General features: G+C 50.4%; 1 protein-coding gene across 4 annotated transcripts in view; it reads left to right on the top strand.

Moving 5' to 3' along the window:
* The window catches only part of ACACB (acetyl-CoA carboxylase beta), an 85,171-nt gene that overhangs the window by 18,729 nt on the left and 53,775 nt on the right, over positions 1–12,667 (top strand). The window contains exon 1 of one of the 4 annotated variants that reach the window (XM_059676695.1): positions 3,949–4,216. The exons of the other annotated variants lie outside the window; for them this stretch is intronic. Within the exon in view, the coding sequence (XP_059532678.1) occupies positions 4,170–4,216 (47 nt within the window). The 5' untranslated portion in view covers positions 3,949–4,169. Of the gene's footprint in view, positions 1–3,948; positions 4,217–12,667 lie in introns of those variants that run through there. 4 annotated transcript variants of the gene reach the window in all.

Raw genomic sequence — 12,667 nt, 5'->3', positions numbered from 1 at the left:
CCTGAGTTTTCTAACTTTCTGCTGTAAATATTGTTACAACAAGTTTTAACAATGTTTAGTAATAAAACATAACAGATATTGGAGGGGCCTGACAGGCATGGCTTAGTGGTTGAGCGTTGACCTATGAACCAGTAGGGGGCGTGCAGAAGGCAGCGGATCCATCGATAGATACTTCTCTCTCATCATTGATGTTTCTGTCTCTCTCTCTCCCTCTCCCTTCCTCTCTGAAATCAATAAAGATTTTTTAAAGGATATTGGAGGGGAGCCAACCAGTCATCTCACTTTCTAGATAAGAAGCTGAGGGCTGGAGAGCTTCGGAGGTCTGTCCCAGGTCTCCCAGCAAGATCAGCTTAGGCCCAGAGCACCGCTTGAACCCAGACCCTCAGCAGAGCAGATTAGAAAGTGGTCTGAAAACTCCCGGGATTGATGTTGCCACCTCACCTGGGCTCCAGCAAAGGCACCTCCTCCCTCCTTCTAACTTGTTCTTTCCCTTAATGGAAGAGGCAGGAGACGGGACAACTGATCAAGCAACCATTCCGCTGTGTGACCTTGGGGACACCCCCTACCCTCTCTGGGCCAGACTGGGTGCTCCGAGGTCCTCTGTGGCTCTAACAGTCTTGGCTTTTGTTTCTTTGTGTGTGGAGATAGGGGCTGGGAGATGGGGAAAAGAGAGCAGCTGGAAAATTGGAAAAAGCACGTTAATTTATAAACATTTTCTCCTTTGTTAATTACTGCAGAGGGTCTGCGTTCCAGGCAAGTTCAGGACAAGCTAAGAGATGAAATGGTCAAGGGCAGTAGCTAAGGTTTGTCCCCTCCATTCATTGGCTTGGGAGCTCTTTTTGCAGCCCTGCAGGTGGGTCCCAGGCACTGCAATTGGCACTGTGGACGCATGGACGGTGAGACCTGGCCCCTGCCCTCAGGGAGGACAGGCTAAGGAAGGGCTGAGCGGCCAGGAGCCCAGGACATTGCCCTTGATAGGTGGAGAGAGTGGTGGAGGGGTGAAGAGCACTCACGCTGGAGGCCCGCTGACTGAGGACTGGCCAGCTGACTCCTCCACCGGCCGTCATGTGACCTGGGGTTGAGCTGTCAGCTTGCTGTGCCTCCGCGCCCTCTCAAATGAGGCCACAGTGGCCCCTACCTCCCAGGGCCAGAGTCAGGCTTTAGTGGAGTTACTGTGAGCACAGCCCTTAAAGCAGGGCCCGCCGAGCAGTCACTGTCCTTAAGTGCAAAGCACAGTGTCCTAGTAAGGGCCCAGGACCCGCAGGCAGACAGATCTGGGTTCACATCTCAGAGCAGTCCCATGACCTCTCTGAGCTGCAGTTCCCTTCTCTGTCGCAGCAGGGTGAGACTAGGTCTCCCTGGAGGGGTGTTGAGATCACACGGGAGGAAGTGCCGGGCGAGGATGGCCGCAGGCTGCCTCGCTTGCCGTCCGTTGAATGGGCATCTTCCGAAGTTCTTACCTGTGGCCATGGCTGTTCCAACGCCCCGCCAGGACTGTGATTTTGAGGTAGGGCAACCTGTGTCCACGGAGGAGGAAGAGGGATTGAAACGGCAGGTGAAGCGTCCCTGAGACAGGCTAACACACAAACGAGCCCGCAGGCGCCAGGGGTTCGCTCCGCCTTTTCCCAGAATGCTCACGTCCACGTGGGAGTTTGAGAGATTTGCAAAGCGCACCTCGGACCGGGGAAGGCGAGTGGAGTGAGGGTCTGTGGGGTCTGGACATGAAGCAAAGAGCCCGGCCAGGGAATGAAGGTGCAGCGGAAAGGAACGGGGCCCCTGGGATTTGCATCGCCCGCATCCGGGGTGGGCTCGCGGTGGGCACCTGCCCAGGCCTCTCCTCCTCATGGTCGCCATCCATACCTTTCTCATCAGTTCCGACTAGTGAGCAGCTCATGAAACTTTAAACTCTCTCTACATATTTGTATCTCTAAATGGAATGCAATGGATCTTTCTATGATATCTTAATTTATTTATTCATGTATTCATTTAGGGAGGGACGGATTGATACCCCCCCCCCCCCATTTTCAAGACTCTTTAGCACCTAAGATATTCTCTGGGAGCCCGGGATCAAGGGGATCCCTGTCTTTTCATTGTTCTATCTGTGGAATGAATGTTGAGATCCGGGGGAGGCTGGCTATTCTGTCAATACAGGGTACAGAGTACCAAACATTTTATTTTTTCCCCTTTCCCTTAAGCAGAAGCATCCTGTTTTAGAAAATATCTTTCACTTCTGCTCTATACTTTTCTGTAATATTTCCCCCATCATATATTAAGAGGATTATTTTTTAATTTTTTCACAAAAGTGCATATTATGCCAAGGATTTTCCGAAAGAGGAGGTGGAGAGAATGGACAGGCCTGAGGGCAGTCAGTGAGCGCCTTTCCACCTGCTGCTAGTCAGTTGCATGTGCATTTTCTGTGTGTGTGTGTGTGTGTGTGTGTGCATGCATGCTGTCACCAATCTGGGCTTTCTGCAAAATCAACAACTTAAATTTAGCCTCTGATAAGTCTGAGGAGAAGGGCGTACTGGCACGAGATTGCAAGCACAGCCAAGTTTGAACCATTTCATTGAAAGTCACAGGTACTAATGTCTGTATAATGGTGGTGTGTATAGGGATGTCTGTTATTCTTTCCTTCTCATCTTTTATTCGCTAGTAATGCAGCAGAGAAAAACCCAAGTCATCATCGCTCTGGTGACAGGCAAAGCCCAGCCATCTAAACGGAACCCCTCTTTGAGAGCCCTGGGCAAAGCCAGGTGTGTGAGGGCATGTGAGCAGAGAAGTTAGAATATCACACAGTGTTCAGCGAGTGTTGGGTTTTGTCCGTAGAGAATAAAAATCGAAAGCCATGGAAGTAACCTGGTGAGAGTTCTAGCCGGCATGATCCTAACTGACTTTGGGTCGAGTAGGGTGTTTTGAAATACCTTCATTTCCTGATTTTAATTGTTTTCATAATTTTGAGGTGGTTGCATTTAAATTTGGGTCATGGGAGGGGGCGAATACTTCTAGGTTTTGGTTTGAAATGTAAAAAAAATCAGCTTAAGGTCTGTTTGTTTTTTTGGAGGGACTGAAGGCAAGGCCACAAAGAAACTCTAAAGAACTGAGAATTTAGTTCACCTGTGTTATTTATTTTTTAACCTATTGGGGTCTTTTAAAAAATTATTTTATTGATTGATGTTAGAGAGAGGACCTTATTTAGGGTCTCAGGTTGTCTGGGGTCTTCTGGGTCTAGGAGGCCCTCACTTTATTTTCAGTATATTTTTATTATTGATTTCAGAGAGAAAGGGGGAGGGAACATCAATGATGAGAGAGAATCATTGATTGGCTGCTTCCTGCACGCCCCACACTGGGGATCGAGCCCACAGCCTGGGCATGTGCCCTGACCAGGAATCGAACCCTGACCTCCTGGTGCATAGGTCGATGCTCAACCACTGAGCCATGCCAACTGGGCAGGAGTCCCTCACTTCAGAAGGGGACCCAGGTGGTTCAAAGTATGTGCTTAGAAAGCCCACTTCGGAGAGGGGGGGCGGCATGGAGCCAACAAGTCCGTGGAAGTAGAGGTGGAAGAATACGCAAAAACAGGAACCTGGAAGCCAAAAGTTGACTTGACTACAAGGGTTTTTCCTTGTAGTGACAGCTGACTCACATGCCAGATAACTCACATTTCCCACCACTTCCCTGCTGTCTGTGTCTTCAAGCACACTGATGGCGAGTTTTTTGCAGCTGTCAGTCTGGAGGGGGAGGCCGTCCTAGGACTCTTCCTTCTACTGCGGTCAGGGGAGCTGGGGAGGCAAGTAGCCAAGACGTCTTTTCTCTCCGGCAGCTGTCGCCCCAGCCCAAGGTCAGCTGTGACTCCAGGATTGGAGGTTCCGGGGGGCGGGGCCTTCCCGGGAGGCGGGGCCCGTGTGGGGGCGGGGCCGAGGGCGGGGTCTGGGCCGGACAATTGCGCGCAGGAGGCATTTCGGGATGGAGGAAGCGCTGCGCGGAGTCGGCCGCCTGCAGGCTGCCGCTCAGCTCGGCCCGAGAGGCACTCGGACCGCCCCTCCGCCTCCCGGCCGCGACCTGGCCGCCCCGCTAGGCCCCGGACCCCGGGTCGGCTGCAGGAGGTTAAGGGGACACATGCTTTGCCTCTCGGCAGGCGCCCGGTGGGGTCGGCCGGCGGGGCGGTCAACATGAGCCCGGCCAAGTGCAAGGTCTGTTTCCCCGACCACAAAGTAAAGTAAGTAAACCTGCCATTTTAACGACCGTTATCTTCTGCAAACTTGTGCCCGCCTCGCAAACACACCGGCCGGCCTGGGCGGTGGGAGAGGAGGCCGGGTTGGCGGTGACGTTGTTTGGAGCAGGGCGCGCAGGACCACACAGGTGCCTCCAGGTTGACCGGGCGGCCGGGGCCCTGCTTCCCCCTCTCCCTCCCCTTCGCCTTGATGAAGGTGATGGTCTCTCTGAAACCCAGTGATGGCCAAGTCCGGGGAGAATCAACGTGCCTTTGAGTAGGCATCCCATTTAAGGTCATTTTCTGGGCAGGTTAGTGTAGGCATTTCTGTGCCTTCAGTGCTTCTTAGCCCCGCCTCCTAGATTTCGTTTCTTTTTTTCGTGTGTCTTCATTTTATAAAATTACCAACGTGATGCTACGTTTGTTGTTGAAAATGCAGACAATTATAGATAAGCAGAAATGAGGGACAAATATCACCCATAACCTACTTCCCTCCCACCCCGCCATGTTGATTGTCCATACATCTCCCCCCCCCCCCCCGCAGGTATGTTTTTAATGTATGAACTCAAAGTATACAGAGCATTGCCTTTTCACTCGACATTAAGTATTCTACCACTGGCTCAGCTTCCTGTGGCCGCAGACTAATTTTGTATGGTTTGTCAGTAAAGCACGGTTAAAAAAAAAAAAATCAAAAGAAGACTATTTGGTGATATAAAAATTACCTGAGATTTAACTTTCAGTGTCTACAAATAAAGTTTTATTGGAACACAGCCATGCTCATTGTTTATACATTGCCTCTGGCTGCTGCTTTCAGAACTCAAGGGCAGAGTTAAGTAGTGGGACAAAGACTGGGCCACGCAAGCTCGTCCTAGAGTATTTGCCATTTTGTCCTTTCCAGAAAATATTTGCCAACCTTTGTTCTACATCATGCTTTTTACTGGGTTCATATTATTCCTTTAAAATGCTTGAAAAACATGACCTCTGCCATCTGGGAGCTCGAGCCAGTGGGGGAGCTGGATGTGTTCAAGGCCTATGTGCTGCAACTGGAATAATTGCTATCATTCGTCATGTGCTCTCAACTTGCCAGGCCAAATGTTTTGTAGGTGCGTTCTCGTGCCCTCTTTTCACCACCACCAGGGGGTGCTAAATGGTTGCTGTTATCCCCATTTTATTTTTTATTATTTTTAAATATATTTTTTATTGATTTCAGAGAGGAAGGAAGAGGGAGAGAGAGAGAAACCATCAATGATGACAGAGAATCATTAATTGGCTGCCTCCTGCATGCCCTCTACTGGGGATTGAGCCCACAACCCAGGCATGTGCCCCAGACTGGAATTGAACCCCGGGACCCTTCAGTCTGCAGGCTGATGCTCCATCCACTGAGCCAGACTGGCTTGGACCCCCATTTTATTTTTAATATGTTTTTATTGATTTTAGAGAGGGGGGAAGGGAGAGAAACATCAATCGGTTGCTTCCTGCACCCACCCCAACTGGGATCGTGCCCTGACCTGCAACCTGGGTGTGTGCCTTGACCACAAATCAAACCAGTGACCTTTTGGTGCACAGGACAACCCTCAGCCAACTGAGCCACACTGGCCAGGGCTCATCCCCATTTTATAGATGAGGAAACAGACTCTCGGTGCCAATGAGAACATAACCAGGATTCACACTCAGTCTGTGGCCCAAAGGGCTCTCTATAGGCAGCCCGTTTCTACTGCTCTAAGAGGACAACTTCAGAAATAAAGAGTCCTTTCCTAACGTTGGACTAGTCAGAAGATTAAAGGACTTTGTAGAAAACGAGTTACTGCAGCTCATGATCATGCCAGGGAGTGAGGACTCCTGAGGCTGGAAGGAACTCAGCGGTGGGTTAATTCCTTTGCTGGGCATTCAGAAAAGGCATGGACCTGCCCCAGACATGGTCAGCCGCCAGGAGGGAGGCTGACCTTGTAGTTGTTGGGACCATCTGTCTTCAGGGGGCCCTCCTGGGGGTGCTGAGGGTGTGTCTGAGCAAAGGGCCTGCAGAGGGGCAGGGAGTCCGTTTGATCTTTCTCATGCACTGAATCTTGTGTTGAACGCGGAGGTCACATTTCTTCCACATTTGGAGCCCTGAATTAACTCCTTTGGCAAAAACACCCAAGGCAGGCCACGTGAACTACAAAGAAGACATTTTTTTTCTCATCTATATAAAGCTATTCACTTCAAAAATTTACATATAAGTATTGAATCACATTTATTTTTTACTTATTTATTTTAATCCTCACCCATGGATATGTCTACTGATTTTAGAGAGAGAGAAAGAGGAGGCAGAGGAGAGAGAGAAACATCAATTAGTTGCCTCCCACACACCCTGACCAGGGGTCAATCTGGTACGTGCCCTGACTAGAAAATGAACCCGAAACCTTTTGGTGCACGGGATGACGCTCCAACCAACTAAGTCACTAGGTCAGGCAAGTGTTGAATCACATTTAATTGTACACTTTAATCCAAAAGAACAAATGTGTAAGAAATGGGAATGGGGGTGGGGTGGGAGGGCAGTGGGGGGGGATAGGAACACATATGTAATACCTTAATCAATAAAGAAAAAAAATTAATGGAAGACACACAAAAAAGAAATTGGAATCGTCCCTGCAAATTCGGCCATGTCGTCACCATATTTCTAATATGAAGATGCTTTATTGGGTCACTTCTCTTAGCTTAGAGGTGCTGAAAAGATGGCGTTAGCCACTGAGCTGTGTGATGTTGAGAGAATGACATCCACCCTTTGAACCTCAGTTTCCTCATCTGTCAACGGCGCTAATTCTAACTGGCCTTTCCAGGATTCTTGAGACTGTCCAGCGCTAGACCCGGGCACGGTGCCTGATGCCAAGCCGTGGGAGGCGCTGGCCTTACTTACGTGTAGTCCCAGGTCAGAATAGACATTTGCACAACTGGTAGCAGTAAAATGCCACTTGGGTTGTGAAAGGGGGCCGTGGAGTCAGGAGGCTGTTGGGATCCTGTCTCGAAGGCTGGACCATCTACGGAGGAGCCAGAAGTAGCAGGAAGGCAAGATTCCAAATGCTGCCCAGCATCCCTCTCTGTGCCAACAGGGCCGGAGGTCAGAGAATGGAGAAATGCATGCGGGGCAGAGAGGTTGGAGGAGGGCTTCTGGGAAGAGACTTGAGTTGGACGGGATGAAATCAAGTTGGGGAGGGGAAGGCGGAAGGATCTGGTCTCCAGTGAGTCCCACATGCCCCACGACCCACGCTGGGGGACGTCACTGCAGTGGGCATTCTGCTCAGAACCAAGGCCAGCGGCCTGTGTGGAAATGCTGGGTGTGGATCTGTCGCTGGTGCCCACCTCTGTCTGTACATTCGACTTTCCAGGGGGGACTTTTGAAAAACGTAGATGCCTGGGTGTCCCCGACCCTGACCCCAGTCATGCCGATTAATTACAGTAGTGCAGGTGGGGCTCAAGCATCAGTGCTTTTTAAAGCTTCTCCTCTCTTCTGGGTTCGGCGAGGCTCTTGGTACTAGTGTCCGCTCTTGGGGACTGGATTCGGATGTTAGGCCGTGGCTGGGCTACTCGGACTAAGTCCATTGAAACCACAGTGACCCGGGCCGTGGGGTTGCCCCGGTCTCCACAAGTCTGTCTCGCAGGAAAGACCCTTCAGTGAGCAGCCTTGGCCCAGGAGCCAGAGGTTGAAAGGGCTGCTGGCTCTCCGGGGAGAGGTGCCTGTGGAAATCACTGAGACACACCGAGGCTGGCTCCCTTGGGCCTGCTGGGAGAATAGTATTGCTTAGGGGCGAGGCTGCGCTCTTGGGAGAGAGGTTCCCCCCTTCAGGACTGGCTTCAGCTGTTCGGGTCTGGGCTCCCCCCTTCGGTACTGGGTTCGACTCTTCGGGTCTGGGTTCGGCTCTTCAGTGCTTGGCTCTGCCCTTCAGGACTGGGCTCTCTGAGGACCTGAGGGTTTTTGTTTTGATATGTGTGTGTGTGTGTGTGTGTGTGTGTGTGTGTGTGTGTGTGTTTAAAAAGCTTCTCCTATGATGGGATGTACAGTCAGGGCTGAAAACCGCCGCCTAACTCAGAGTTGGCAACCTGTTTTCATAAAGGGCCGGGAGTAAGCATTGTCGGCTTCGTGGCACGTGGTTTGTGTCACAGCCGCTCAGGCCTGCTGTTTACTGCACCAGCAGCCATAGGTGATATGTAATCGAACGGGACTGCCTGTAGTCCAAGCACACTTTATGGACAATGGGATTTGAATTTCATGTAATTTTTATGTGTTCTAAAATACAGTTCTTTCTCAAACATTAAAAAATGTAAAGACCAGCCCTGACCGGGTAGCTCGGGTGGTTGGAGCATTGTCCCATACACCAAAAAGGTTGCAGGTTTGATTCCCAGTCGTGGCACATACCCAGGTTGTGGGTTCGACTCCCTGTTGGGAGATCGATGTTTCTCTCTCTCCCTTTCTCTCTCTGTCTCTCTCTGTCTCTCTCTGTCTCTCTCTCTCTCTCTCTCTCTCTTCCTCCCACTCTTCCCCTCCTTCCTCCTCCCTCCCCCTCCCTTTCATTGGTTGCTTCTTATATGTTCCCTGACCTGGGATCGAAATAGCAACCCTGGCTTATCAGGACGACACTCTAACCACCTGAGCTACCGGGCCAGGGCCATCCTGGGGCTTTTATAATGACTCCCCTGCAGAGGGACGCCTGAGCTAAAGCTCTTTACTGCAGGCCACGAGCCCTGCACATATGCTCCATGAGGCAGATGCTATTAATATTGTTAAATATTTCCATCCCCTGAGGGAACTGAGACACAGAGGATTGGAGTGATTTTCCCCAGATCACCCAGGTCATAGACAGTAGGTTCTAGACTCAGGGCCTGGAAGGATGGCTCTGGTCCCCCACGGTTCCTCAGCTGCAGACTGTGAATTTGGGGGCCCTGCAGTTCTCTGTGTGGGGGCTGTGCTGTGCTTTGCAGGGTGTTGAAAGACACCCCTGGCTTCTGCCCACAGATGCCAGTAGCAGCCCCCAAGTTGTGACAGTGGAACATGTCTGCAGACATTGCTGTGTGTCCCTGGAGAGCAAAATTGGCCCCGGTTGAGTACTCCTCAACCATACGTGCTTTTTTTTTTTTTTTTAAATATGTTTTTATCGATTTCAGGGTGAGGGAGAGATAGAAACATCAATGATGAGGGAGAATCATTGATTGGCTGCCTCCTGTACGCCCTCCACTGAGTATCGAGCCTGCAACCTGGACATGTGACCGGGAATCAAACCACTGCCTCCTGGTTCAAGCATGGGTGCCAAACCACTGAGCAACACTGGCCGGGCAGTGCTTGTTGTTTAAAGTCCAGACAATAGAGGTATTTCCATTTATCTCAGCTAGCTTTCTGCTCAGCATTGGATTCTGAGGGCCGGGTAGCGTCGCATTGGAAGCCCAGCTCTTCCGTTTGCCACTGACCTGAGGTCAGTGGCCTCTCTGAGCCTCGGCTTCCTCATCCTGAGCAGGAGATGATGGCGCTGGGGATTCTGGGAGAAGCCCCCCATGCTGATCCCTAGTGGCTGGAGACTGCGATTCCCTCCTTCCCGATGCAGTTCGCCCTGGTCTTGTGCCCCAGCAGCTGACACCGTTCAGTGTTTGGCTGACAGCTCTGTCGCGTAGTTGATTGCACCTGAAGCCATTTCCAAAGTTACCCTGGGATATGTCACCTTCCGCACTTGCCAAATGCCAGCCGAAGGTCAGCCCTCCAGAGCCAATGGCGGTTGGCCTCCAGCCTTGTCAAAAACAAAAATAGCCGCCTGTCTAGGGACGGGCCTTAAAAAGCCACGCCGGCCGCTCGTGTGCGCTCCCCTGCCGCCTCTGCTGCGAGGGGCTCCGGACCCACCTGATGGAGGGGCTCTGCCACCGGCTCTGAAATCAAAATGCTCGTGAAGGGTTGTCCCCAGGCCACAGTGGCTTTTCTGACACGTGAGGTTTTCTTTGTTTTGGGCGGTATCCCAGGAAGGGGGCATGCAGGAGGCAGCCAATCAATGATTCTCTCATCATTGATGTTTCTACCTCTCCCTCTCCCTTCCTCTCTGAAATCAATAAAAAAAATATTTTTCAAATAAAGGAAGTCTGAAACATCCCATTCTAGTACACAATTTAGGTCAAATTGTTAGGGTTTTTATTTTTATTTTTAGTTAATTAATTGATTTTATTTTATTTTATTTTATTTTTTTAAAATATATTTTATTGATTTTTTACAGAGAGGAAGGGAGAGAGATAGAGAGTTAGAAACATCGATGGGAGAGAAACATCGATCAGCCGCCTCCTGCACATCTCCCACTGGGGATGTGCCCGCAACCCAGGTACATGCCCTTGACCGGAATCGAACCTGGGACCTTTCAGTCCGCAGGCCGACGCTCTATCCACTGAGCCAAACCGGTTTCGGCAATTAATTGATTTTAGATAGGAAAGGGAGGGAGGGAGAGAGAGAAACACTGATTTTTATTGTTCCACTTATTTATGCATTCATAATTGATTCTTGTATGTGCCCTGACTGGGGGTCGAACCCGCAACCTTGGTGTATTGGAACGACACTCTAACCAACTGAGCTACCCGACCAGGGCCAGATTGCTGGAGTTTTAATGTTTGTGTGTACTGGAATGGGATGTTTCAGACTTCCTCTTTTTAAAAAAATATTTTTATTGATTCCAGAGAGGAAGGGAGAGGGAGAGATAGAAACATCAATGATGAGAGAATCATTGATTGGCTGCCTCCTGCATGCCCCCTACCGGGGATCGAGCCTGCAACCCAGGCATATGCTCTTGGCCAGAATCGAATCTGGGACCCTTCAGTCTGCAGGCCGATGCACTAACCACTGAGCAGCCAGCTAGGGCTGTTTCAGACTTTCTGAAGCCAAAGGATCAAGGCTGTGGACCAAGTGGGGAGAGAGGACAATGGGGAGCAGGCCTGGGCAGAGGGGGTCCTGATGCCTTTCTTGGTGAGGTCAGCTGCTTCATCCTCTCGGCACCACTGCGCTGATACAATAATATGGAGAATACTGTGTACCGGACGCCATCTTTTACTTCCTACGTATTAACTTATTAAACCCTCACTGCCCAGTGAGGCCCGTGGTCTTACCCTCATTTTAAAGATAAGGACGCTGAGTACCTTACGCGGTGGATGCCCGAGTAGCCATGGCTTTCAGCATCTCTGTTACAAAACTAATAGCATTTTCCTCTCATTGAAAATAATACATCATTGCAGAAAATTTAACCAACACAGGCAAAGAGGACAGAGCAGAAACCACCCATAATTGAGTCCCCCAGAACCTGGGACCTTTCAGTTCGCAGGCCGACGCCCTGTCCACTGAACCAAAACTGGCTTAGGGCTCAAATCAATTTTTTTTTTTTAAAGCAACTGGTTAACGAAATGTAATTATGATAAAAGCCCCGTTCACATTTGCAAGATGATATCGACCTTCCAGAGCACTTTCCTAAATCCTCGGGCATCGCAGCCGTTCAGTCCTGGCAGGTTTTAGAAGAGAAGCTGCTGGCAGTGTACCAGAGGCCCTCGCTCCATCCCAAGGGCCAGGACTCATTTGTTCATCCCCTCCTTCGTCCATTCAGACATCACAGCAGAACAGACACAGTCTGAACGTGAAGCACGTATCGTCCAGCGGCCTATGGACACGATGGGTTTCTGTCATTCATTTCTCTTTTGTTTTTCAAGTTATAAGAGGAAGTTTATTTAGAAAGTTACAGAGGTAGCAGAAGTGAGCCAGCGGGGCTGCGTGGGCTCAGGAAATAAGTTATGGAGGCAGAAGAGGGGCCTTGGAGCCTTGGAGAGGGAAAGGCAAAGGTACCGCCTGGGGGAAGTAGAGGGGGGAGGGAAGGCGCGGGCATGATCCTGGGAGGGAGAGCCATTTCTCTTTTTGTTCCCCTGGCCCAGAAGTCTGTTTCCTGATCTCTGATAGGCGGAGCCTTTGGTGGCGCCACTGGGTGGGGGGGGCGGGGAGGGTGGACAGACTGCAGGTTTGCAGAGGAGGTTTTTTCTCATGGGAAACTACTGGACTCAGAGACGTGATAGAGCAGAAGATGCCCACACCCTACATCAGTGATGGCGAAGCTTTTGAGCTCGGCGTGTCAGCATTTTGAAAAACCCTAACTTAACTCTGGTGCCGTGTCACATATAGAAATTTTTTGATATTTGCAACCATAGTAAAACAAAGACTTATATATTTGATATTTATTTTATATATTTAAATGCCGTTTAACAAAGAAAAATCAACCAAAAAAATGAGTTCGCGCGTCACCTCTGACACGCGCGTCATAGGTTCGCCATCACTGCCCTACATTCTGGTGTGATGGAAAGAGCCCCAGGCCTGGCGAGGTGCTGGGCCACCCCCTTTGCCTGGCTGGGCCTCAGTTTCCTCATCCATTAAATGGAATTTTTCCCCCTGACTGCTTAGACAGGGTATGCTGGCCGTGTTCCTTA

The sequence above is a fragment of the Myotis daubentonii genome, chromosome 19, assembly GCF_963259705.1.
Source record: "Myotis daubentonii chromosome 19, mMyoDau2.1, whole genome shotgun sequence".
NCBI lineage: Eukaryota > Metazoa > Chordata > Mammalia > Chiroptera > Vespertilionidae > Myotis > Myotis daubentonii.
The sequence above is the reverse complement of the archived record's forward strand: the minus strand, read 5'-3'. Positions and strand labels throughout refer to the sequence as shown.